Here is a 27748-nt window from a genome sequence, read left to right as displayed (position 1 = left end):
CGTTTCCATAGAGAATTGGGAGACAACCATGGCCAGCTCCGGCCTGGAAGATCAGTTGCTCTTGATGGAAACGGCTGTCGATTCGGCCCCCTCGAATGGGGACGCCTCTCTGAAACTTTGCCTCGATTGAATTAAACTTCATCCCCCTCTCTCTCTCTCTCTCTCTCTCTCTCTCTCTCTCTCTCTCTCTCTCTCTCTCTCTCTCTCTCTCTCTCTCTCTCTCTCTCTCTCTCTCTCTCTCTCTCTCTCTCTCTCTCTCTCTCTCTCTCTCTCTCTCTACAAGTGATCATTACTGCTGCTTGTGACTTCACTTGGCTATCATCTTTCCTAGAGCCCAATCGCTGTCACCGGTCGCTGAAGGGCCATTAGCAAGTACCTATCTCCGGTGGTTCCCTATCCAATGCCGTCCTATACACGCCGTCAAATGAGTCTTTATAGCCATTCTTTCTTTCTAACAGCTCTGTTAGCAGATAAAAGATGAACAGAAGAAAATTTCTCTAAATGCCACCTGCCACGCTTGGCAGTCGGCGCTACATACTCGTCACACTACCATAGAAAACATTTTGCAGGTACAGTTAAAGGAGCTCTTCAACACTTTAGATAAACTCGCCTCGGTGGCTCAGTGGCTAATGCGTTGCGCTGCTGAGCACACAGACGCGGTTTAGATACCCGGCCGCGGCGGCCGCTTATCTTATGGAAGCGAAAAGCGAAAACGTCCGTGTGTCCGAAATTTCGGCGCCCGTAAATATCCCCAGTTGGTCAAAATTAATCCGGAGCCCTCCACTATGGCGCGCCTCGTCGTCGGCGTTGCGTCGGCGTGTTAAACCCAACAATAAATAAATAAATAAATAAATAAATAAATAAATAAATAAATAAATAAATAAATAAATAAATAAATAAATAAATAAATAAAAAAACAAGAAAACAGTAAATAAATAAATCAACACTTTCGATAAACGCTTTCACTCTTCTTCGCATCTGGAAGCACTGCGAAAACTATCGCTATTGCCAGCACAGAGCAACAGTGCGTGATTTGCTCGTCGCTGCGGATACACCTTTCGTTTCTGCTTCACTTTTGTGGCTTTTTTTTTTAAGTGGCTATCAAATGCGTTCTATTCTGCAACTTAAGGAAAGCCGGCAAACAGCCGCTACACCGCTGTAACGACGTGAGCGGTCGAAGAACGCGAAGACTGGAAGGAGAGAAAAATATTTTGAGCAAGTTTCTATGTTATATGACGAGGAGAGAGCAGTAATTTTTGGCTGAGGCACATTGCGACCCCATAATCTAATGTGTTGGATGACTACTTCCTGCAAGCACTCAAGATTTAGAAAAAAGTTGAAAAAAGTGTTGCAGGGTTGCTTTAGTTTCCCGAAGACAAAATATTTGGACAAAGAAACCTTCATTATGACTATGTTTTTATGCTGACTTGATATTAAACGAAAAACGAGCACAAAAAATTAACAGAAAAAAACACGCCTGCTTTTTTTCTTCGAACCCGTTTGAACCGGTTCGAACCGGTTCGAACAGGAACGGATTGGTGCTCTGGAACTGAACCCGAACCGAACCCGAAAGGCTTGAACCCGAACCCGAACCGAACCCGAAAAAATTCCGGTTCGACACCCTGGTCGTATACCAAAATATTATTTTTATACGCTGAAAATTGTTGGGTTACGCTCGGATCATCGCCGGAGATGATCTGCTGGATCCTAGCAATAGACAGCTTCGCTGGAAAAAAAATCGACGAGGTACGCAGTGATACAGTTGACGAAGTAACAGGCCATAGCCGCGGTTTTATAACAAATAACATGAAGCCGCCGCTCCCAAGCAATTTCTGCTACACCACAACGCTACCGTGAAGCAGACACACCCGTCCGTGTTTGTCTGCTAAGATAAAACCCTTGTATAACTCCAATTTTTATTACACTAATTAGTTGATAAGCGCGGCAAATCGCAAATTAGAAAAAATCAGGGTGTCGAACCGAAAAAAATACCGGCTCGGTTACGGTTCTGGTTCAGGCGAAATCATTTCGTTCCGGTTCAGGTCCGGTTCGACAAAATCACGTACCGAACCGGTTCGGGAGCTTGAACCGGTTCGCGAACCGGTTCGATGAGTTGAATTATCACTGAAATTAGAAAAAGAAACATTTAGTAGTTTAAAACGGCAGTCAAATCATAACTAATAAAACGACAGTCAAATCATAAGCGACTATTCATAAAGCCACCGCCAAGAGATATGACGGTGGATACATTTTCTGCCCTTTCCTTTTTTTGTTGAAATCGCAATCGTCGCTATGGAATCGCCCATCACGCTAACCTTGAAGCCTTAAATTTAGGCCTTTGTATTGGCGCGTTCAAATACCAGCACTTAATACCAGTGGCGCACATTTTTTATATTTGTAACAAGACAAAAATCCTACAACAGGCAAATAAATATTACCTATGTATTAGATTATTTCGTCACCCTGAATAATTTGTTAGCTGTCACCTCATCGAATGTGTTGGCCACACTTTTGTTAAAAGTAAGCTTTAGTTAACGCTCAGTCACTGCATTATTGCTCTGACCACTGCAATTCCTTTTCCGATAGCTATGCCGGATGTGTGCATTACAATCAGTATGTTATCGTACCGCCTGACCCCCGGCCATCGTTCCGTGTGCTACTTTACGGAATCTTATAACAGATTATGCTGTTACAAAATGAAAGGGAAATTTGGCGCGCGGAGCATGAGATGGGACTTTTTTGGGTCGACGCTTTTTAATTCGTCCACAGCAGTACTCCCCTCCCGAACGAGTAGCAGTAGAAGTAATGTAGCGAGTTGGGAGTCAGTACAAGTGCACCTTCGAAAAAAAAAACAGATCTGAAAAAGACAAAACTGCAGAACAAGGAGAAAAGATAACCGCTGGGCGAATGGGACAGTGTGAGGTACCGGCCTGCCTTTCTGCACGTGTCATCTGCTTTATTACTGTTTCTGCTTCCAAGACATGGTCGATGGCTGCAGTTTCTTGCTAAGGGATTAAGTGCGCACCTTAACAGTTTTCCCTGACATATCTGTTGTTATTTGTATCTGTAAATAACGGAACTTGTCCACTGTACTGTCCTCAAAAACTGACCACGGAACTCACTTCTTTCGCATTGATGACACGTTTGGTTGTGAAAGGCAGAGCAAAGAAAAGTAAACAGCAACATCCACGTTTTGGTGCTTTTTTACTTATTCGGTTTTACCTACTTTTTATGTAATATTTTCAAACAACGTAATTCGCCTTTTCTTTTTTGTTGTTTTCCGTGTAAACACATTAAAAAAAAACTGGCGCATTTGATGCCCCGTGCTTGATCTCTGCTCCGAGGCGCAGCTTATGTTGCAGGCCGGCAGACTTATTTTAACCAGCTGGTGATATTAAACGTGGATCAAAACCTCGGTACACGGTCGTTCTCGATTTCCATCTACTTCAGAAAAACGGTCGCGGGGCAGGGAGATCGAGGCCTCTTGTGGTCAGCAGTAAACGGCTTAGCCACTGATCAGCTCTTGCGGTCACACTTGTCAAGTACTAACAATTTGTAGGTGTCGGACCTTTTAAACAAATTATGAAATGCAAAACGTTTGCACATATCGGTGTGAGCTTTCGCTGTTGCGCAGTGGAGCACTCCTGCAGCCTGATTGCTCCAATAAAGTCGCAGCTAGGGTAGGGCAAAGTCGTTTTATATCCCCTGCAAGCTGCCGAGAATTACATTTCGTTTTGTCAGCTTGCACTACGCTCGCGCTTCCAGCAGCAACAGACCATTGCTTCATTGGTGCTCATTCATTTCCCCTGTTGTTACATAGAGCACGATAGTGTTCAATTATCTGCAGAAGAAAGTGCGCGAGTGGGTACGAAGTTGATGGTACGTGAAAGAAAAAAAAGGCCTGAATTGCATTTACTGTGCAGTATCAAAAACGGGGGCTCGAACCGTTTCGGCATGAACCGGTAACCGTTATTTCTTTTTTCGGTTCAGTTCTGGTTCGGGTTCAGCGTGCTCAAAAAATAACGATTCGAGTTCGGGCTCAGTTCCGGCAAAAATACCGGTTCAGTTCCGGTTTGACACCCTGGGAAAAATCGGGCTTGTTTCATGCACTCGTTTGGCTTTGCTCTCCAGCCGCGTTCACAGCGTGGATAGGGAAGGGGGGGGGGGTAATTTTTTCCTCGTCTGTCTGTTATGTAGGCTTTAAAAAATAACTGGCTTACAAATCTTTGATTGATAACTCTGTAAATATTGACGGACAACTTTAATTTAGAACAATCAAACTTTACATAATTCAACAATATTACGATTTTTACAGCCAGGGACAACTTTCCAGCTTCTTCCCTTCCCAATCCTCTCACGATGCCAGGCTCGTTCACGTACGGATTCTCTGGATGGCAGGCCTCCGTCCAGTGTTAACTACGCCTGCATTTAACACTTGCTTCGTAGAGGCGAATTGCTGCTTGGTGTGCAGATCATTGCACCTCCCTTCCCGTTGATTGATATGCAATCTAATTATATTGAGGGATGGCTCTTACAGGACCTTTTGAGCAACGGCGTAGCCAGAAATGTATTTAGGGGGTTGTTATGCACCACCGCAAAAAATAAATAAATAAAATAAATCAGGAAAATAGCCTGTGCTTGGCGTCCAAACAATGTTATTCATTTTTCTGCATAAATTTCCGGGGGCCTTCTGACACCGAAACATTCCCCCTGGCTACGCCCCTGCCGGCAAGGGTACGATTCTGTTATACGCCAGCATGCAGAGTTCCCTTGCACAAATGCACGGTGTCTGGAAAGGCGACCGAAAGAAAGAGAGAGAGAGAGAGAAAGAGCGTATTCGTTCTTGAGACTGAACAGGTCGGCCCTGCAGAAGGCTGGGCTTGCTACTTCGGATGAATGTTGAAGATGTGATGAGGATTAAATGAACTAAAAACGAAAACACGCACACGCAAGCACGCAAGCACGCAAGCACACACACACGCACACACACACACACACACACGCACGCACGCACGCACACACACGCACACACACACAAAATGTAGTGAGAGAGGAAGTCACACGCCGGCGTCTAGCCGGGAGTCTTTCAGGAAACCCTCAAGAGCCTTGAAACTCCGCATCGCTCTATCTTTACTGTTCCAAGGGGCTTAACTTGAAAGACTTTCACGCTTACATTTCACGTCCGTAGTAAATCTCGCGCCGTCATTCGCGCCGACGAGCAGCACTGAAAAACCCACAACACGTATTCAATGCCCTCTCATACACCGCAAAGGGGACAGAGATGTGATGACACCAGTCCGGTTTTCTAAAGAAAGCTTTTAGTGCAGGCTACTTAGAGGCGCAGGCGATGTACAATACACTCAGTAGATTGAGATAAACCGCGTCGTGTACGAAATTTACAGCCTTTTTTAAAATTTACAAGGCCATGCCAGAAAGGCGTAGGTTGCAAAAAAAAAATGAAAGTTCAAGCTTACCTCTCCGGCGAAGCTGAAAGGTTTTGCGCCACAAAGCTGGAGAAAACTTACTGTCATAAAATAATTAAAATAATTAGGGATCCATATTAAATGTTAAGCATTTACTATGAATTCTTTGGAGCCCACAAACCTTTGTCATGGCCTAAAAAATTTACAAAGACTGTACATTGCGGGTCACCCGCATGGAGGAGCCGTACTGCACGTCCTGATTAAGCCAGTGCCCCGATCGGGATATGCTCGTACTGAAGGAAAGGGCTTAACTGAGCGCGTACGTTTACTTGTCGGTGAATCCGTGAAAGCTATTGTGGTTGCAATCAGTCCTATCGCGACCGGTATGCCGTGGTTGAGTCATCGATCTTTCGACATCTTTGTGCACGCTATAGAGAGAAAAAATTCTTTTTTCTGTGGCTATGTCAGAGGTTCCGCTTGGCGGGAAGCTAGAAGCATAATAGCGTTAAAATTGAACCTCAGGTGAATGGAAAGATAGAGAAATTGTGTTTATTTATTTATTTAGTTGCTTGCTTATTTGCTACTTTGGTTTACTTGCTTACTTACCTTCTTGCGTGTTTATACTTTACCTATTTATTTTACTTTATTTGCTTACTTACTTTGCTTGCTTGCTTACTTTGCTTTATTTGCTTAGTTTCTTGCTTTCTTTTTTGCTTATTTATTTACTTTCTTGCTTGCTTACTTACTTTGCTTTGTTTTACTGCTAACTTTCTTTCTTGCTTGCTTACTTTGCTTTGTTTGCCTGCTTGCTTACTTTCTTGCTAACTTACTTACTTTCTTGCTTACTTTGCTTTGCCTGCTTACTTTCTTGCTTGCTTACTTACTTTGCTTTGCTTGCCCACTTACTTTCTTGCTTGCTTACTTTACGTGCTTGCTTACTTCACTTTAATTGCTCGCTATCTTCCTTGCTTTACTTACTTTCTTGCTTGCTTACTTCAATTTACTTGCTTGCTTGCTTACTTTTCTTAATTGCTTACTTACTTCACTTTACTTGCTCGCTAGCTTCCTTGATTTACTTACTTTCTTGCTTGCTTACTTCAATTTACTTCTTGCTTACTTTTCTTTATTGCTTACTTATTTACTTGCTTAATTACTTACTTACTTCTATACTTCGCAGCCATTCGCCAGGTTTAGGTTCAGTTCTAGCGTTTCACATTTCTCCAACGTTGTTTCTTAAGCTTTAATTATCCTTCGGTGCGCGAATGCTGTTCACGTGGAATCGCAATCTCGGTTCTCAAGCTCCCCGATTCTCGTTAACGAATTCGGGCATCTATTTATATACGTATGCGAACACCCGTCCGTGCTCGCAAGGAAGAAAACAAAAGCCAAACGAAACCTTAACCAATCCACCGCAGGGGAACAAAATTACGCGCATATTTACGCTCGCGTGTGCATCCTCGTCTCGAGCCGTGCCGTGTTTGACGACTCTCGTATAGGCCCCAGGCACGCAACGGAATAAAGCAAGAAAATAAAACCGCACGTGCATGTATTTATGCACATATGCGTGCGTACTTGTGCGCATGCGTGCGTGCTGCCTGGGCGGAATTTTTTCCTCCAACCGACTCGTCCAAATCGTTCCCGAATGATGCGCGGTGAATGAGAAGCAACCAAGCGGGCGAGCAAGGGCGAATCAAACCGAGGGCTATCGCCGATGCTGCCATTAAACGCACGTATATACGGGACGCGCGCGATCCGGGGCTCTAATGGCTTTCTCCCCCCGCGACGGCCCCGAGCTCCGTGCCGGGACGACTGGTTGAAGAGGGGGCTCGCCTCGCGCGGGGCTCGACACCGTCATCGTCGTCGCCGTCTCCGATGCCCGTCGGTGATCGAATTACGTTCAATGCGGGGACACGACGGGCAGTGGAGGTTTAGCAGCCACCGCTAAGCAACGGCGAACGAAGCCAAGAATGCGTCGTCAACCGAGCGAGCGTCCGGCCAGCGGGCTGGCGACCGCAGTGAGGTCAGTTTTCCAGTGTCCTAAAACAGGCATCGTTCGTTAAGGAGCAGAGCCGTGAGACATTGCTATCTCGGTGGCGATCGGGGAAGTGGAAAAGGGCAGGGAATAGGGGAAGAGCGAGCGACGACTGCACGGTAATGCGTCGTTGTTCGCGAAGCCTCTCCCCTCATCGTACCACGTGTATGCAGAACAGGGGGAGGTGCTCTGTCCGCAGGGTTCTTCCTTTCCGAGCCTCTGTTGCCGGGGGAAGGGCGGTGGCAATCACGTCGATCTCTGTTGCCGCGCGCGTATCGGAGCGGGATATATGATTTGCCTTATTGTAAGCGGGACCGGAAAGGGCGGTAATCGATCGCATTTATCAGCGAGGCCCTCCTCAGCGCGCGGTCGCCTGCCGCCGCGGAATTGAGGAACGCAATGAGGGCGGCTAACAAGACCGACCTGGAGGAGGAAGGGGCACGCCACCACGCGCTGTGCTCAACAAGGGGAGATACAATGTGGGCCCCGTGGATGCGGCAGGAAATAATAACGTCGCGTTTTTTTCCTTCCGATGTCGACCTTTGTCGCGACTTGGGCTTTGCCTTCTTTTTTTATGACTTCTTGCTTGGGCAGGCTGTGAAGAAGTGATAGGTGAACGTTGCCGCCCCATGTGCGATGAATAACAGAAGTGTGTTTTTTTCCCGAAAGTTACTTGGTATTCTGAGATTTGTCTTTTGAAAGCGCGTCTACCGATAACTATTAACCTTTATTGCGGCGAGAATTGGGATTTTTAACGGCGGAGCTGTTGTACAAGCCGTAAGTTCTCTGTTTCAGGGAACACCTTCGCCATTCAAGTCTTGCGTGTGAATGCAAGCTTCGCTTAATTTCTTTAAAGAAAACACTGAAATAGAAGCTAGTGCGGGATGAAGAAAGTCCGAGCTGACCAGCTCAGCACCAGAGCGACAGCAAGCCCTGGTGCAACGAGCTCTGGACGCAGCTCGGACTCGCGGCCTCCTGGACTTGGGAGGCTGAGCACATCGTGGTGTGCACAATAAACGTTTATTCCTCCTCCTCCTCGAAAATTAGTTTCGAACTTTAGTTTGTTGGTTGCCGCGGGCGTTGTTGTGCGTTCTTCGCTCCCTCGCCAACTTCTGCACAGTCAATGGCGTCACGTCGGTTGCATTTGGCATAGGAGGCGAAATCTATCCTTTAATCCGATCACGGAAAGTCCTCCCGTGTCCTAGAAAATTTCAGCACTGTACAACGAAAGTACGTTCAAATAATTCGCCGTTGCGTGTACGAAGCTTACGTTCATCAAAACAGAGAAAAAAAGAAAAAAAAAACTGTGGTTGAATTTTCTGTCATAGGAATCGGTAAAACACGGAAGTGATATGTGCGGCGAAATCTGCAGCTCAGCATGATTTGGAGGTTGGAGGCTGCCTTGTGGGTGTGCTTAGCGAGCGGCGTCCTGCTGGCGGGTCGTTTCGGCAGTTGTACTGGCGTCATTTCCGTGACAAATATGACATCAGGGAAATCTTGGTGCGTCCCGGCATGAAACAATTTTGTATTAAAATATAAAAGCCGAAAACGAACAACCCTAAATATAACGTACTCTTTAGTACTAAAGGTTGCTTCCCGGCAAGAAGACCCTCTGTGCAGGGGGGAACCTTTCCCAGGTCTCTTGTTTCGTTGTAATGGCGTCATTTCCGTGACGGATATGACCTAAGTGAAATATTCGTGAATCACTGAATAAAACACTTTCGCGTTAAAAGAGGGGGTCTAACATGAGCATGTGACACTTTCGTTATTGGGATTTAAATTCCGGTTGGTTTAAACAACGTATAAGTGAGTTTCACCCTAACATTACAACAGAAGATAGCGAATATTCAAAACTGCGCATGCTTAGGTGTAATGCTCGCTATTTGATTTGATTCACAGCATAGTTTTGCCGTTCAAAGTTATCGAATCTTCAAAATTAAGATATATAACAACCATAAAAGCTGGTTCTGCCGCACGACGTGCGAACTTCAAGCCACACATGACAACATATCGTTGGGGCTGTCTTTTTGGCACGACAGCAAAGCTGTGCAGAAAGTTAACGCGTAGGCCCCTGTACGATACAAATCTATGCTAACCATGCATGTTACCTCTAGTACGGGTTAGCGGAAAAGGAACCGCTTATTTGTATAATTTTGACGCTGAAAGAAGTTTTTCCTATATAGTGATGGAACTGAGAAATCAATAATTATCACTAGTTGCCAATGCTTTCAGTAACGTACTTGTCGCTCCAGCCTTTAGCATGCCTTCTTAGCAGGCCAGCCTTTTTAAAGACTGGACGGACTGCAGGCGTCGTGGCTGAGTCGCGGATTTGAATCGCATCCAGTGTGGACGACTGCAGTCCTGCCGAGGGCTATAAAGTGAAACACCGTTGCACTAATCCCGCGTGTCGAGATTTGGGCGATCCCCCCGTGGTCTCAATAGCCCTCTACTACACCACGCCTCTAACCAAGGGGAAGCTTCGGCGCACAAAACTCTCAGAATTTGGACTTTTTGAAACCATTTTACAGGTTCCTTGGCGCGCTCTCGAAATCCCCTGGCGCTCGAGCTCCTGGGTATCACAATGTCCGGATTAGGACAGAGCGTCCTAGATAACGCAGGCGTGCTTCGCCGCATTATTAACCGCGGAATTTTAATTATTCGAAACGCGGAAGAGTCCGTTCAGTGATACTTCTAAGGAGATGGAGAAATACTGAATGCCTCAATTTTCGTCATACTATGCGATGAAAACGTCACTAGATAAGATAACCGTTCTAAATACACTTTGCAGGCCACGGTCCCACTAAGTAGCTGCGGCTCAGCAGTCCTTCTTTCGCGCAACAGGCAGGCCGATGACGAGCTCCTCGTTGGGCGTGTCGCAGACGAGCGTCAGGTGGAAGGCCATGTTGCAGAAGCAGATCACGTACTCGCAGATCGAGAACCAGCTGAAGGCCATCTCGACGCAGTGCATGCGGTGCCGGTAGAAGAAGAAGAGCATTCCCGCGCTGGCGGCCAGCGTCAGGCTTAGCAGGGACGTCTTGACGCGGCGAGACCTGCGCTCCAGCTCGGTGTCGTCCTTGTGCCGGCAGAGGTGGACGGCCAGGCAGGTGGCCACCATGTACAGCAGCGAGGACATCATGAACGTAACGAAGATCTTCTCGTGCACGGGGTAGTTCTCGCGGTTGGAGACGTACGTGACGCCCACCAGCGACAGGGCCTCGACCAGGTGCAGGCCGTACGCGGCCCGGGTGAGCCGGAGAAACAGGGGCCGCCGCTCGGGGGCCACCCGGGCCACCCGGCGGCCGAAGTAGCGTGGGTACAGGGAGGCCAGCAGCAGGCGGGGTCCCGTGTGCAGCGCCACGCCCACGCGCCACACGTAGCGCTGCGGGGAGATGCCCGTGATAGCGCTCACCGACGGACAGAAGTTGTACACCTTGCAGGCCGTCGTGTTCACCTCGGTGTACTGGAACCACATGGACGTGGCGAAGCAAAACAGCAGGGTGAAAAGTGGCAACGCGAGAGTCACGTAGGCCAGGTGGAGAACCTTGACTCTCAGCAGCACGTGTTCCATGGGAACCGGGGCATCCATCGTGTACTGGGATTCACTGCAGCTGAGGGCTCCCAGGATAGCCAAGACGCGAGGAGAACCGACGCTGTCCTACCGTTGGTAGCACGTCCCACTTTTTTCTTCTTTTTGCGCGAGCACGAGTGCGAGCCAAACCCCGCACTTCTTTCTCCTCTTCGTCCAAGTGATCGTGCACACGCCCTCTCCCAGGATCGAGAATCAACATCCTCCTGTAGCCGCGGTTGATTCCAACAGACAGAAAAGCTGAATGGCGCGTGGGATTCTTGACAGGCAGATTGAGAAATCTCGTCGTAGCGCTGCACGCCATTTTTTCCTGGAAATGACTGAACCGCCCGGCCTATCTTCCAGATCAGCGGGGCCACGTTATGGTGGCTAGCCACCATAGCCACGTTGTCCTCCTGACCCACGATCACGTCCCCTACACGGAGTCATGACGGGAGCGTTGAGGTGCCGTGATGCACTGATAACCGAAGAGGCAGATATTCTCTCTTCCAGCTGTTCTATAGGCGACGTACCGTCTCCTCCCTGTAGATCGAGTGCAGTCGAGGTTTGCAAGGTGCGCTCTGTCTTAGTTCCAGGCTTACATCTCGATTGCCGATGAAAAAATCAGAACTGGTGAGCACCCTAACTTCGGAACGGTCATCGCCTACTGGAGCGAGGCAGTTGACAGCCGCCTCAACAGCCAACAGTACAGTAAGCAGCTCTTTATACCAAGACGTCCCTAGGAAAGTTTGAGCGAGTCCTTGATGGTACGGATGACGCGCTCCCAAAGGCCGACCCACCATGGAGAACGCTCAGCACTAAATTTCCACTCGATTCGCTTCGAGCTGGCATGATGATGTATCTCTTGTATAGATAAGACTCAAAGTTGTCTTGCGCAGCTCTGGAACCTCCTCGCATTGTCCGAACATACGGTGGATGGTACCCCGCGTCTAGACGTAAAGCGCCGAAATGCAGGAATAAAAGTTCCTGGGCTCAAGTCCGAGGTCAGCTCTAAGTGCACCGCACGCGTGCCTTTCTTTCCGAGGACCTCGCTACGGAAGTAATGGCGCAAGGTAAAGAGAATAAAAGTGCAAGCTGTTACGAACGGAAAGGTGGCGTCGGGTCTTATCGCGTTAATATTTATGGGGCCGTGAAACCCGGGAGAAGACCGGCATCGCGCCCTGACCTATGGACAAGCTTCGCCGCCAGCGAGGTGCTCTTCGTGGAGCTGTTTCGAGGCTTCTCAAGAAAGCCAAGCCTCACCGTCTCCGCATGACCTGCAAGAGGCCGTAGATCAGATTGCGAGTAAGGAACACTCACTTAAAGAACTTGATGACAAGACTGGGAAAGCACGAAGACGATGAATTCCACCAGGATTTTACTGATGCATTGGAATACCAGGATAGCATATGCCGTCCACTCAGTCGGCATTGAATGATCAGCGAGCGCCCACCCTCGCTCAACTACAGAGCGCGGTTTTCGAAGGCGTTCGCCCTGCACAGCATCCGAAGCCGCCCTTGCACGTCGGCCCATTGACATCGAGGGTTACCCTGCCGAAGCTGCGAGTCCCCAGCTTTTCTGGGGAGCCACGCGAATGGCAGGGCTTTGGGGACCATTTTAAGATGACGATTCATAGCCACCCCGTATCGAGAATCGACAGTTCTTTTTTCACCTCCAGCCCCTCCTTCTCCCTCTACCTCTCCCTCTCCCCTCCCCCTCTCTCTATATATATCTCTGTCTTTCTCTCTTTCTCTCACTATCTCCCTTTCACAAAATAAAGACATATTATGAACACTGAAGCTGTTAAGAAAATCGTAATTTTTTGTGTTCTCAGTTAAATATACTGAGAGAGACGGGTTGTTCCTCTAGACCGCGTCTATAAGCTTGCCGACTGCGAACGTTCCGAGGAGGCCGAACGCACGATGAGGGGGATTATCCGCAGATGATAATGACGATGGGCGGCTGGCTATGAGTGATCGAAGGAGCATACCCGTTGGGGAACAGAATGGATGATGATGATGCCAGGTTCACAGGGAATATTCTCAATGCACATCCCTGATGCTCACAATACCAAGAAATTGCCGAGCACGCCCACGTTAGCGCGGGCCCCGCGGCTATTGCCCGGCAGTTAAAAAAATAGTAGTGGCTTAGCTCTGCTATGCCAGGATATACGTAGCGTGAGCTAAGGTTCAGTAATCCAGTCCAATCCAGTTCAGTCCAGTCCAGTCCAGTCCAGTCACTGCTCCTCGCGCATGCTCAGCACGGCTCTTCACGAGCCACGCGAAACGGCTATCAAGCGGCTCCGGTGCAGCGTCAGACTTGGCTACTGCGCAATTGAGGCGCACACCTGAGAACACGCCGGCGCCAGTGCGTCTGCCGCGGCTATGACGCAACACAATTCAACACAATCCACTTTAATCCAATCCAATCCAAGCCAAGCCAGTCCAATCCAATCCAATCCAATGTCCCTCGTGCTTGCGCAGAACGGCCCTTTACGGCACACGCGAAACTGCTCAACCTCGGCCAGTGTAGCTTACGCTACAAAAATGAATGCCGAGCGCCCGTGTGTGCGTGCCTCGGGACAGCTGCCAAGCGTCCCCTGAGCCAGTTTGTCAAGCCAAGCATACCCACTTAGGGAGATGGGCCAAGATTTGCAAAAAAATAAAAAAAAGCTCCAGCATTCGCCGTAAACGGGGCAACAATTGCTCGGAACAAGAAAGACACGTCATAGCGTACGCCCTCCAACGTGATTTCTAATGATTATCACTTAGAAAAAAAAATGAAAGAATCTCCCATTTATAGCAACATTTATGGAGTAAAGGTCGTTGCGGCAGCGAAGAAGAAGCAAATCGACTGCAATCGTGGACTTGCAATCGTGAAAAACTGTATTAATAAATGACCTACCACATTCTCCCCTTTGCTTTCCTTGGCTTTCTTGACTGCCTACCCTTATTCGTGTATTATTCCAACGAGCCCCTCATTTCCCTTTATGATTCGCCAGATATATATATATATATATATATATATATATATATATATATATATATATATAGGAAATGAGGGGCTCGTTGAAAATAAGACAGAAATAAGAATTGGCAGTCAAGAAGACCTCTCCACTTTTTTATTTTCCAAATTCTTTACCTTGAGCTACTACATCCTCCTCTTTGCTTTCCGAGGTCTTCTTGACCACCAATTCTTATTTCTGTCTTATATATATATATATATATATATATATATATATATATATATATATATATATATATATATATATATATATATATATATATATATATATATATATACCGGAAAACGGCGGATTTTTTCTCGACTTATATTTTTGATTATTTATCAATGAATCAAAGAAACGTGACAAGCACACGTCATTCGGCCCTATTAAGTATTTCGAAAAAAAAAAAAAGCCGAACAGCACTGGCAATGACGACTGCAACCTTGATATATATATATATATATATATATATATATATATATATATATATATATATATATATATATATATATATATATATATATATATATATATATATATATATATATGCCAGGCAGTTAACAAAAGCAAGAAAATGCTGAGCGCTCATGTGTGCGTGCCTCGCGGCGATTTGTCAAGCCAAGCATACCCATTAAAGGGGTATTCACACGAGAGAGAAATCCGCCGTTTCGCTCCTAGGAGTGCGCACCACGTGACCCCTACGTCACGGTTTCTCTCCGGCGCACCGCCTCCGATGGGAGATCGGAGCTTCTGCTCGCGAGCTACAAACCCTCCGACGCTCCGCGGCGGAGGCGGCGGGATTTCGTCTGCTCGTCGGGCAGCTGGCCGCGACTGAAGTTCTAGAGCGGTTGCAGGCACTTTATTTTTATCGCTTCTTAATACATTGGACGCGAAAATGCGTGGCGCACATGACAGGCGCACTGAGGGAGCCGCGTATACCACCAGCACGGGCGCTTGCCGAGCGGCGGCCGCGGCTGCGAAGTGGCGCAGGCCGGCGCCGGTAGCTCGAGCGACAGCTTGTTATTGCTCCCCAAGGCGCAAACAAAGCTGCGTATACGAGAAATGGGGTAATGATGTGATGGAAAGTTGCTTTAAAAATCGTCACCTGAGCCGCTTGCCAGAGCGGCGATCGAATATTCGCCGCAGTGTTAAGCCTAACATCAGTATGCGGGCCTGTAGGTTGGCCGGTCGGCTGCTACTACGTCGCGCGCCGTTCTCTCCGCGCGGCAGCACCTCCATCGCGTCGACGACCAATTTTTGGTCGGTTGACAAGATCAGTACGTATGCGCTTAACAGAAATTGCCGCCGTCGCGGAATCGGCGGTGCTACGGCAGCTATGCTTTCGAGATAGGCGGCTGCAAACAGTGATGTCCGTCCGAAAGTCGCATCCTCCGTGTGAGCGAAGGAGCTAGCCGAGCGGAGGTCCGCCTGCGGTGACGTCACGACCTCCCTCGGATTTCTCCGCTGAAACGCTCCGTCGTGTGAATACCCCTTAAGGAGATTGGCCAAGATTGGCAAAAGAAAAAAACTCCAGCGTTCGCCTAAATCTCGGCACCACTTGCCCTGTCACCCGCTTCTCCACAACTTCAGGAAGAGAGGCGACTTGAGGAGGCGTGCACTCGCAAGTCGCAAGAGGCAGGAACAGTCACACCGCACCTCACAAACTTCACTGCCAGACCTGTTTAAAAGAGGAACCACAACACTCCTTCACAAGGCAGGACAATAGAGAGTTCTAGCAGTCCGTCTGTTCTGTCGTTTACGTAGTTACCGTCTTTACCGGGACCCGACTGCGCCTGCGCGCGTGGAGGGGCGAGGAGGCGAGGGCCACCGTGACGAATGCACGGGCATGGCGAGGGCCAGCCCGCGGAACTAATCCCCCCTACTGCGACGAATGCCCAAGTGGCCAGACGGGTCCCGGTCAACACGGTAACTACGTACAACACGGAACATAGAGAGTGCTAAATCTCTCTAATGCTGCGCATTCCGTTCTTCCCCAACGCGCGAAGGAGAGACTGATTGGAGGGCTGCACTATTGCTTTTTTTTTTGTCTGTCGACGACGACGGACAATGAATGTCCCGGGAAAAGCGACAGTCACAGCTTCGCTATGAACAACTGCTTCCTTATCAACACAAAGCCAAATCACACAGGTAGCCCCCAAGATTAGAGACAGCATCGGTTCAGACTGCGGAACACGCCGTGGCCGATTCGTGCGGCGTCGACTTAAGCCCCGGATACATGGACCCGACGAGGGAGGGTCGAGTCGACTGGCGGGTTCAGCTACCTCGACCCCTCTCGCGTATTATGAGCCCCATTCAAAGAGTCGAGGCGAGGGGGCCGGGGGATTGCCGGAGAAGGAGCTACCGTATTTTTGCGATTCTAGCGCGCACCTTCTTTTGCTAAAAGTTAGCCTTAAAATTTGTGTGCACGTTACAATCGTGCTCAAAACCGAAACAGGTTTTAAATCGGCCAGCAACATTGCCATAGGCACGACGTCCTCCCAAACTCTAAAAATCCGTCAATATCACGTGAGTGAATTTCTGCGCACTCATTCCTGAATGACATACCTTGGACAGCGGTTACACATTTTTCTACTATTTAAATTAGCCCGTCACAGGTAGACTTATCAAGGTCAAGACATTTGAAATCGCAAACAGCTTCAGTGTTTCCCTATATAGTTTTATTCCGTGCAGGAGCTGGATAAGCAAGTTTGCGAAGCACAATTTCTTTTTGGCTGCCACAGTTGCACGCGCAAAATAAAATCTCCTTCTTCTAGGTAAGTGGTGTAGTGTATTTTACACCTGCGCGGTAAAGCCGACGTCCAATTATTTTTCGGATTTTCCTGGGTGAATTTACCCGCGCGGTACAATTGGTGGCGCGTTATAATCGTGCAAATACGGTATTCAGCTCCCCATGGCCCGCCGACTCAGACCGACGAGCGCGTCAACCCACCCCCTGCCTGCGAGTCGAACGGACTCGCCCCGACGGCTTTTCGACTCACCGCGTCCGCTTATACATGAGTGCGTCGAATCCAAAAAAACTTTTTATTTCAACTCAACGCGCCCTCGTCGGGTCAATGTAAACGGGGCTTTAGATGAGACCGGTGTCGCTTGAGACCGGTGGTGATGGCGGCGGAGCATCCCAGAGGCAGCGGGAACAGATGATGATGACAATGGCCTACAGAAAATGGGGCCCACCCACTCAGGGGATTGGCAAAGAATGCGGTTTAGTCAACAAATTCAATTAGATAAGAAGGAAACGGGAGAGCGGAAGGAAAAACCTAGTCGGAGTGGCAAGTAAAAAGAAAGGGAGGGGAAAGAAATAGAAAAAAAAATAACGCAGTTCCACTCAACGTCAAAGCTGTCAAGTGCGAAGCAGTGATTCGTCATAGGGGATGTGGAACCCTCCCTTGACTAGTTTCAGTATCAGTCTGGGGTTAGTACCGAAAGTAGTCTTTCTTTTAAGGGCTAATATTGGAACGCACTCACGATGGGACTTGTGTGCTAAATGCTTACGGAACCAAGCACGCGACGAAGCAGGTGGGGATATTAACTTGCCTTGCTGATGCTGATACATATACGACAAAAGGACGGATATCAAAAGCATATTTATTTATTTATTTATTTATTTATTTATTTATTTATTTATTTATTTATTTATTTATTTATTTATTTATTTATTTATTTATTTATGGAAAGTTTGTTGATTGATTCCTACAAATTACTGTCAAGAAAGCAGGTACATACAGACGAGGGTCCCATTGTCGAGAGGCTGTACCGGGATCCTCGGTTAATTGTTAAATATAACACCTACGCTGAATGCGGCTGAAATCAAACTACATCGTTGCACACTTCGTAGCGCCATAAAATGAATAAAAAAACGAGAAAAAGATTCATAATACAACACACCAAGTTATGCATGTAAGGGCACAGTATTATATATATAAAAAAAAACAAAGCAATCTTACCTCCATAAGGTGCCGCGCGTTTTCGACATTTCAGCGGAAATGGGTCAATGAGATAGTGCGCTATGCGCAGAGAATCGGCAGGAAAGCCCCCTTCTTCGAACCCTCCACCCATCCAGGCGTTGTCTCCGCGTCGAATTCGTCGCCGGGTTGTTACCTACTTTAATGCGGTAACTGTGTATACGCCCCCGTTAGTTTCCCTTCCGTACAAGGCACCTCGCCGAAGTGCGGACGTCTAGTTCACGCTTTAACCCAAACCCGGCTATTTTATTTGGTTTCCCCGCTGCACGGCCTATTAATCACGGCCTATTATCTGATTATGGCGATGATGATGAAGATGATGATCATGATTATGGTGAAGAAGAAGAAGAAGAAGAATAAGAAGTCATAACAACATAGAAGAAGCAAACTCCTTCCAACCGGACTAAATTATCTTTTTCCTAAACGTCTGGTGATTAGATAAGAGTTCTATTATTTTAACCATCCTCTGTTGATTGGCAGATCCCCTGATTGGGTATGTGCCATATCTCAATGCGCAACAACAACAGCATACCACCTTCACAATCATAGTTCAGTACTCATAATATTAGGGATGGGCGAATATTCGGTATTGTCGAATATTCGATCGAATAGCTCTCTATTCGTTATTCGCTTCGATCCGAATGCAGGTATTCGATATTTTCGAATTATTCGATGCTCCCGAATAGGCAGCTAAAAGCCAAGCTTTTCGGTCAAGCTTTCCGAGAGTTAACCCAGGCTTGGCTCAAGACCCATCGACGCAGACATTTCTGTTATCAGTGCCGGCACTGCCGAGTTGCTGCCTTGCCTAGAGGTTCGACGTAGCTCTCGGCCGCCAGCACACTTTAGGTTTAAAAAAAAAAGGCGGCACTGAAACGACACCGCTCCGAACATAGCGGCACCAAGCCAGCAGACTTGTACAGACCGCCATTTTGAATAGGCATGCCGCCATTTTGAATAGGCTCGCACAGCCCGCACAGCGCGGCAGTACGCCGCACTAAGCGAGCCTATTCAAAATGGCGGCCAGCCACTTGCTACAGTGTACTAGTTCTAGTATTTCTAGTGTACTAGTTCTAGTACACTGTACACTTGCGCTTTGCTTGGCTACGGCCGAGGATACTAGTGGCTACAATACTTCTTTTTTTAGCGGAGCTTCTAGGCGGCGCTTAACTCTGCGAGTTTCTAGGCGGCGCTTAAAGTTGTGAATGAGCAGCCGGCGGAAACTGCTAGTAGGCTAGAGCATGTGGCGCAACAGGCATTTCTTCATGAAAACTTGTGAATACAGCAAAGGAAAGCTGTGTGTAAGATTTTGCAATTAATGTTCAACTGGTAATAGTTTTACACAATGCTGTGCCTACGTGAGTTCTAATTATTAGAAAAAATTGTGTACATTAGTCCGGTCACAAGTTGCTCATTTGTCTTTGTGATTTGCAATGTGTACTATTCGAACTATTCGATTCGAAATTATTCGACCAAATCACTATTCGCTTCGAATTCGCTTCGAACTTCAAAATCTATATTCGCCCATCCCTACATAATATAAATGGCATAAGAACTCCTAATGGTCTGTATTCCTATGGAGCGCATCGTGTCATACGTTAAGCAGACAGAGTGTCGAATTAAGGGGAATAAGGGTAAAAATGCTTGGTCTAAGCCCGCTTGGCCCTCGAATGGCCTCATCGGTACGCCTTCCTCTTTTCTTGTTGTTGTTGTTGTTGTTTCGCCTGTTAGGGCAAAGTGACCGCGTAGGCAATGGCGCTAACTGGCGCGAACAATGGAAATCGTCTTTTAAATACCGGCCAGCTCTGCCGAGGCAATGTCGTGGCTGAGTCGCGGGTTTGAATCACATCCAGTGCGGACGACTGCAGTCCTGACGAGGGCTATAAAGTCAAACACCGTTGCACAAATCGCGTGTGTCGAGATTCGGGCGATCCCCCCGTGGTCTCAATAGCCATACTACGCCACGCCTCATAGCCAAGGCGGAGCTTCGGCGCGCAAAACTCCCAGAATTTGAATTTCTGGAAACCATTTTACAGGTTCCTTTGCGCGCTCTTTAAATCCCCTGGCGCTCGAGCGCATGAGGATCACAATGCCCGGATTAGGACAGTGCTTAACCGATAACGCAGGCGAGCTTCGGCGCATTGTTAATAGGCGAATTTTAATTATTCGAAACGCGGAAAAGTCCGTTCAGTGACACTTCCAAGGAGATGGAGAAATACTGAATGCCTCGCTGCTTGGCGGCGAAAGTGCATAAAGACAGACCGGATTGTTTAGCGACAAGTAGCCAGCGTGGACTGTTATTGTAATGCACTAAAAAGACTCTCAAGTCGAAACGAGGAACGCGCGTAATTAAAGCAGATAAAAATACAATTACGAAAATGAAGGAGTGGGGAGCAGTCGATACGGCGCTTTGTGTACACCGCATAGAAACCAGAGAGCTGATTTATTTACGGAAGAAAGATTGGGAGTGATCCTGCTGATTCTCTATTCTGGCAAAGAGCGCGCTTGTGCATATTTCATGGCTAACGCTTCCGTGAGGGAAGGCAGCCTGCCATAAATTAGCTACAACTCTACAGGCTGCGTCAGACGTGGTGCACTCCTCAATTTTCGTCATACTATGCGATGAAAACTTGTTTATATAAGATTACGGTACTAAATACACTTTGCAGGCGACGGCCCCACTAAGAGGCTGCGGCTCAGCAGTCCTTCTTGCAGGCAGGCAGGCCGATGACGAGCTCCTCGTTGGGCGTGTCGTAGACGAGCGTCAGGTGGAAGGCCATGTTGCAGAAGCAGATCACATACTCGCAGATCGAGAACCAGCTGAAGGCCATCTCGACGCAGTGCATGCGGTGCCGGTAGAAGAAGAAGAGCATGCCCGCGCTAGCGGCCAGCGTCAGGCTTAGCAGGGACGTCTTGACGCGGCGAGACCTGCGCTCCAGCTCGGTGTCGTCCTTGTGCCGGCAGAGGTGGACGGCCAGGCAGGTGGCCACCATGTACAGCAGCGAGGACATCATGAACGTAACGAAGATCTTCTCGTGCACGGGGTAGTTCTCGCGGTTGGAGACGTACGTGACGCCCACCAGCGACAGGGCCTCGACCAGGTGCAGGCCGTACGCGGCCCGGGTGAGCCGGAGGAACAGGGCCCGCCGCGCGGGGGCCACCCGGGCTACCCGGCGGCCGAAGTAGCGCGGGTACAGGGAGGCCAGCAGGAGCCGGGGACCCGTGTGCAGCGCCACGCCCACGCGCCACACGTAGCGCTGCGGGGAGATGCCCGTGATGGCGCTCACCGACGGACAGAAATTGTACACCTTGCAGGCCGTCGTGTTCACCTCGGTGTACTGGAACCACATGGACGTGGCGAAGCAAAACAGCAGGGTGAAAAGTGGCAACGCGAGAGTCACGTAGGCCAGGTGGAGAACCTTGACTCTCAGCAGCACGTGTTCCATGGGAACCGGGGCATCCATCGTGTACTGGGATTCACTGCAGCTGAGGGCTCCCAGGATAGCCAAGACGCGAGGAGAACCGACGCTGTCCTACCGTTGGTAGCACGTCCCACTTTTTTCTTCTTTTTGCGCGAGCACGAAAGCGAGCCAAACTGGCCAAACCCCGCACTTCTTTACCCTCTTCGTCCAAGTGATCGTGCACACGCCCTCTCCCGGGATCGAGAGTCAACATCCTCCGGCAGCCGTGGTTGATTCCAGCAGACAGAAAAGCTGAATGGAGCGTGCGATTCACTGACAGGCAGATTGAGAAATCTCGTCGTAGCGCTGCACGCCATCTCTTCCTGGAAATGTCTGAACCACCCGGCCGATCTTCCACATCTGCGGGGCCACGTTGTCCTCCTGACCCACGATCACGTACCCTACACGGAGTCATGACGGGAGCGTTGAGGTGCCGTGATGCGCTGATCACCGAAGAGGCAGATATTCTCTCTTCCAGCTGCTCTATAGGCGACGTACCGTCGCCTCCCTGTATATCGAGTGCAGTCGAGGTTTGCAAGGTGCGCTCTGTCTTAGTGCCAGGCTTACAGCGCGCTTACCGATGAAAAAAATCAGAACGGGTGAGCACCCTAACTTCGGAACGGTCATCGCCTACTGGAGTGAGGCAGTTGACAGCCGCCTCAACAGCCAACAGTACAGTAAGCAGCTCTTCAGAACCAAGACGACCCTAGAAATGTTTGAGCGAGTCCTTGATGGTACGGATGACGCGCTCCCAAAGGCCGCCCCACTACGGAGCACGCTCAGCACTAAATTTCCACTCGATTCGCTTCGAGCTGGCATGATCCTGTATCTCTTGTGTAGATAAGGCTTCAATTGTCTTGCGCAGCTCTAGAATGTCCTCACAGACCTGCCAGGCCTCTTTAAAAGAGGAACGAAAACACTCCTTCACAAGGCAAGACAATGCGGCCCATTCCGGTTTTCCCCAACACGCGAAGGAGAGACTGATTGGAGGGCTGCACTTTTGCTTTTTTTTTTTTTTTCTGTCGGCGACGACGGACAATGAATGTCCCGGGGAAAGCGACAGTCACAGCTTCGCTGTGAAGAAGTGTTTACCTATCAGCACAAAGCCAAATCATGGAGGTGGCCCCCAAAATTAGAGATAGCATTTATTGCTCGGTTCAGACAGCGGAACACGCCGTGGTCGATTCTGGGCGGCGTCCTCTTAGATGAGATCGGCGTCGCTTTAGACCGGGTGTGATTGCGGCGGAGCATCGCACAAGCAGCGGGAGTAGATGATGATGACAATGGCCTACAGAAAATAGAGCCCACCCACTCATGGGATTGGCCAAGAAGAATGTGGTTTAGTCAACGAATTCAATTAGATAAGGAGCGAATGGGAGAGGGGAAGCAAAAATTTAGCCGGAGTGGCAAATGAAAATAAAGGCAGGGGAGAGGAAATATATAAAAAAATTAAAGCAGTTGCACTCAACGTCGAAGCTGTGAAGTGTGGAGCAGTGATTCCCAAAGGGGCTGTGGTGCCCTCTCTTGACTAGTTTCAGTATCAGTCTGGGGTTGATACCGAAAGTAGACAAGAGAGGGTGCCGCAGCCTGCAAAAATGCCTATAGAGAAGATATATATATATATATATATATATATATATATATATATATATATATATATATATATATATATATATATATATATATATATATATATATATATATATATATATATATATATATGTATATATATATATATATATATATATAGAGAGAGAGAGAGAGAGAGAGGTTACTTGATGCCCGAGATGGGTTCTGAGGAGTAGACGACTTGGACGGTCTCCCTCCCTCAGCCGTCAGCCAGGATTCCTTGGATCCTCGCCGCAGCTTCGGCCATCCGGACTGCTGTCAGTTGTGCTTCCGGTGTGGAGCTGAGCAGAACAGTCTCCCATTGTTCTGCTGCCTTAATTTTGTATCTTTTAAGTGTATGTACTTCGGATTTGCTATTATAGGCGGTGGTATTCCTTTGGAGCTCATGGCAGGACCATATCATGTGGTGTAGGTTAGCTCTGCTGTTGCCCAAAGTGCAGAGGCTTGAGTAAAGGTCTGGGTAGCAGCGGTTGAGGGAAACAGGGCTTGGAAAAGTGTTTGTCTGCAACCGCCGCTACGTGACTGCCTCTTTCCTGGAAAGGGTGTAGTGGGCCGGTGGATATTTGCATCTGGATAACCTGTAGTGATTTATTATGACGCTCTATGTAACTAGCCTGTCTTTGTGAGATCTAATAATGTGTGCTGGTTCTCCTCTTTCCTATGCGGTCTGCTGTGAGGATGATGGTGGTTGTGGCGGCGTCGTAGGCAACACTGCTCGGTTGACCTGAGCTCGAGCGGTTGCGTGGGCCAGTTCATTCCCCTGTAGACCGCAGTGGGCCGTTGTCCATATCAAAAGAATTTTTCTTTGGTTACTAGTCTTCTCTAACAGGGAGGCTGCTGTACGGAAGATGCTGCGTTTTTATTAATTGTGGCGATTAATGCGTTAATTCATTTTTTTTTTCTTATTTACTGTGGACTCTTTTGCGGCCTTGCAAGGGCAGCGTAAGTGGGAACGACGCAGCGCAAAGATCATCCCTGACACTTACCCTATGAAAAACGTGTGCCTCTGGGGGTTGCGCAATGGCATTAACGTCAGCTTCGTAACGCGAGGTTCCCAGGTTCGACCCCGACCAGAAGAAGCGGTGACCTTCTCGAAGCCACTGCTTGGGTGCGCGACGCCGCGTTACGCGTTACTACAAGGCTAGATACCGTGAACCACGGACGAGCGTGGCACGTGTAGTCCAACCTCCTCGCAATCCCCCGCGGTGGCATCGCTTGCGATTTATAGGAGGACGTGGCTACGAATTTGAGATCGTCCGGCCGTATTTTTAGGCGCTGCCACCACTGACGGTCTCTATCCTGGACCGGTCTCGGCAGTGTGTTGCAAGGAGTCCGTAAAGCATCGGAGGGTTCAGAAATAGCAGGTAGGTGGTATATACCCGTCGCGCTCCGAAGCTGGCGTGCACACCTGGGGCGCAAATATATAGACAGGTTGCGAAGCGGAAGCGCTCATCTCTCGGTGATACCCCAAGGTGGTCTTTCTTTTCAGGGCTAATATTGGAAGTAACGCACTCGCGATGGGACTTGTGTGCTAAATGTTTACGAAACCAAGCACGCCACGAAGTACGTGGAGATATTAACTTGTCTTGCTGATGCTGATACGTATACGAAAAAAGGACGGATAGCAAAAGCATATTTATTTATTTATTTATTTATTTATTTATTTATTTATTTATTTATTTATTTATTTATTTATTTATTTATTTATTTATTTATTTATTTATTTATTGAAAGTTTGTTGATTGATTCCTACAAATTACGGTCAAGAAAGCAGGTTAAGGGGGGGATTAAAAGAAATGCGAACAACGGAGCACACAGCCTCCGACGCATGCCGCACCGTCTGGCTGCAGTGTCAGTAAACTGCGCGCATGCGTAGTTCTGTCGGAGCGTTTGAGAGTATGGCCCACTGTTAGGGGAAATGCTTGATAAAGAAGCGACGCTGCTCATTTATTTTGAGGTCTTTTTATCCTCTGTCGCCACTGAACACCCTGTCATCTACTACATTCGGGGGCCAAGAGCGCAGCAGGCTGGTTGCAGCTGGCATGATGTCCTTCAACGATCATCCTGCTCAGTGGCGTCGCAGCGTGAAAAGGGGCGCCTCAAAATAAACGACGGGCGTCGCTTCTTGATCAAGCCTTTCCCATAAATGTAGGCTCCACTCTCAAACGCTCTCGAAGAAGTGCGCATGCGCGCAGCTTACGGACTTTGCAGCCAGATGGTGCAGCATGCGTCGGAGGCTGTGCGCTCCGTTGTTCACATTTCTTTTAGTCCCCCCTGTACATACAGCCAAAGTCCCATAGTCACGAGGCTGTACCGGGATCCTCGGTTAATTGTCAAATATAACACCTACACTGAATGCGGCTGAAATCAAACTACATCGTTGCACACTTTGTAGCGACAGAAAATGAATAAAAAACGAGAAAAAATTTCTTAATACAATCCGCCAAGTTATGCGTGTAAGGACGCAGTATTATATAAGAAACAAAGCAATCTGACTTCCGTAAGGGGCCGCGCGTTTTCGACACTTCGACGGAAATGGGTCAATGAGATAGTGCGCGCTGCGCAGGGAATCGGCAGGAAAGCCCACTTCTTCGTACCCTCCACCCATCCAGGCGTTGTCTCCCCGTCAAATTCGTCGCCGGGTTGTTACCTACTTTAATGCGGTAACTGTGTATACGCACAAGGGTCATGGTTTGGGCCTGTTGGTGATGCATAATGGTAACTGAAAGCGCAAATTAGACTAAGACAAAGAAAGGAGACGACAGGACGAGACCCCGTTCGTTTCGCTTACGTGCAAGGCACCTCGCCGCAGTGCGGACGTCCAGTTCACGCTTCAACCCAACCCCAGCTATTTTATTTGGTTTCCCCACTGCACGGCCTATTAATCACTCGCTTAATGCTGGCCTTCTTCATTATCGCCGCTGCACTTCCTTTCCGAACGTCACGGTCACCGACATGGCTATGACGTCACGCGGTCAATGAGCCCACTCCCGCCACCGTGTCCCGCAGGTAGCCTTCAAATTACCTCCGCAAGGCGCGCATGCGTTCGCCTCTCGCCTGATCGCTCGCCTAGCTGACAGCGGGGAGAAAGGCTGTCACGTACACGCCTGCCCGCCGCCGTCGCCGCGTCTTACTCATTAAGTCGCCGTTGTAGCGCGCTAACGACTTGTAATTCAATCGCGACATCTGTGACCGCCGTCGATATAGGCCGCCTTCCCGCCGTGGGTTCGCGGATACAGCCCGTCTTGTAAGCCCATATACGCGCCGCGCACACAAAGGATTCTGCCAACGGGGCGCTTTCTTTGCATTGCCCTTTTTTTACAGTCTCCATCGTAGAAGACGAGGCGCGGTGAAGTCGACGACGGCTTAATTTTATTTGCCGCTCCCGCTACGCTCCCCTACTCTTTCGCCGGCCCGCTTCAATTTCTCCCCTCCCTATTTTGGGCGGGAATTCGTTTTCTATTTCCCGCTCTTTTTTCGAGACTGTAATACTTTTAATCGACTGGGGCAGCTGCCCGTTCCGTGACCTTAATACGGGGCGCGGCTCGCTTCTGGCGCAGCCTCCGCCGCTGCCCTTTTTCTTTCCGCCGCGCTTGTACGGAGGTTTTCTCCGCGCTACTGTTTCCTTCTCTCCCTCCTCCCTCTCCCCCAGACCCCGTTCTCCGTTCTTCCTCGCCTATTGGCTTCGCGGGCTTTTCTCCTTCATTTGCTGGATTTGCATAGCCCCTGACCGCACGAGGCGTTACGCAGACTGGCTTTCTATCCGGCCGTTTCGCCCCTGACACCTCCAGCCGCCTCCGGCTCCGGATCGTGTTCTCGGCCTGTTTCTCTCACCGTTAAATTGAGATGTGCCTAAACTGTGGCGTTCATCATTCCCCCTTATAGACCTTTTTAACTTCTTCGTCCTGGGAGCTGCCTTTTTATCAGTGCGCAGTGCTAGCGGCCCCATAATTGGCGCAATCGACAGGAAGATGTCCGTGCGCATGCGCAACACAGCCCAAAACATGTCCTGATCTTATTAAAGATTAACGAATGAAAAAGTGCATACATTACGTCGACCATGAAATGATATTTTTAAAGAAAGGTTGAAGAGTAGGTTCCAATTGAGCCGCTGAAATGTGGGAGCGCAGTCCCTTTGTAGCCCTTTAATAAGGCTGTCATATGTGGCGTCTCTTTCGCGTGTAGCGCTTCGTTCCGTTGCGACGAATGTTTACTGAGTCCACCATCTTGGTATGCTCAATGCGACCCTTAGCTTTTGAAGCAACTCGCTTTGTTCGCTAAGTGGGCGCTTCGTATGCGTTTATGTCTAGACTGTGCGAAGGCCCGGGGTACTGTCTCTTTTTATGAACGAAGTTTCCTTTAACGGAATCCAACCCATCGTTCATTCTCACGCGAAGGCGTTCCTTGGCTAGGTTGGCAAAAACGAGCACCCGACTGGCGCCCACAAAAGGCGTCTGCAAAACAGCTAAACATTGGCACGCGCTTTATCCGTTGCGACGCGTTCCATAGCTTGTGCAGCAGAAAAAATAAAACACAAAGAAACACTAAACATTAGAAGTTGGCTCTGCCGCACGACAGATGAACTTTAAAATGTCAGTCATTTAAGTGTTTTCTTTTTTGTGGGGGGGGGGGGGGGTGAAGAAAGGAGGAT

At 48.6% G+C, this 27748-nt stretch overlaps 2 protein-coding genes and 1 pseudogene across 6 annotated transcripts in view; 1 reads left to right on the top strand and 2 right to left on the bottom strand.

Moving 5' to 3' along the window:
- Positions 1-27748, top strand: part of LOC144159473 (uncharacterized) — a 138988-nt gene that overhangs the window by 80590 nt on the left and 30650 nt on the right. The gene's annotated exons all lie outside the window — the stretch shown is intronic.
- Positions 10271-11059, bottom strand: LOC144158072 (post-GPI attachment to proteins factor 2-like pseudogene; annotated as a pseudogene).
- Positions 20691-21489, bottom strand: LOC144157969 (post-GPI attachment to proteins factor 2-like). The gene has a single exon (XM_077688674.1). It carries the CDS (start codon positions 21469-21471, stop codon positions 20704-20706), a length of 768 nt encoding a protein of 255 aa, XP_077544800.1. The 5' UTR covers positions 21472-21489; the 3' UTR covers positions 20691-20703.

The sequence above is a fragment of the Haemaphysalis longicornis genome, unplaced genomic scaffold (genome assembly GCF_048455015.1).
Source record: "Haemaphysalis longicornis isolate Haplotype H1 unplaced genomic scaffold, Haemaphysalis longicornis Haplotype H1 scaffold_10, whole genome shotgun sequence".
NCBI lineage: Eukaryota > Metazoa > Arthropoda > Arachnida > Ixodida > Ixodidae > Haemaphysalis > Haemaphysalis longicornis.
This window is presented reverse-complemented; position numbering and strand designations above follow the sequence as displayed.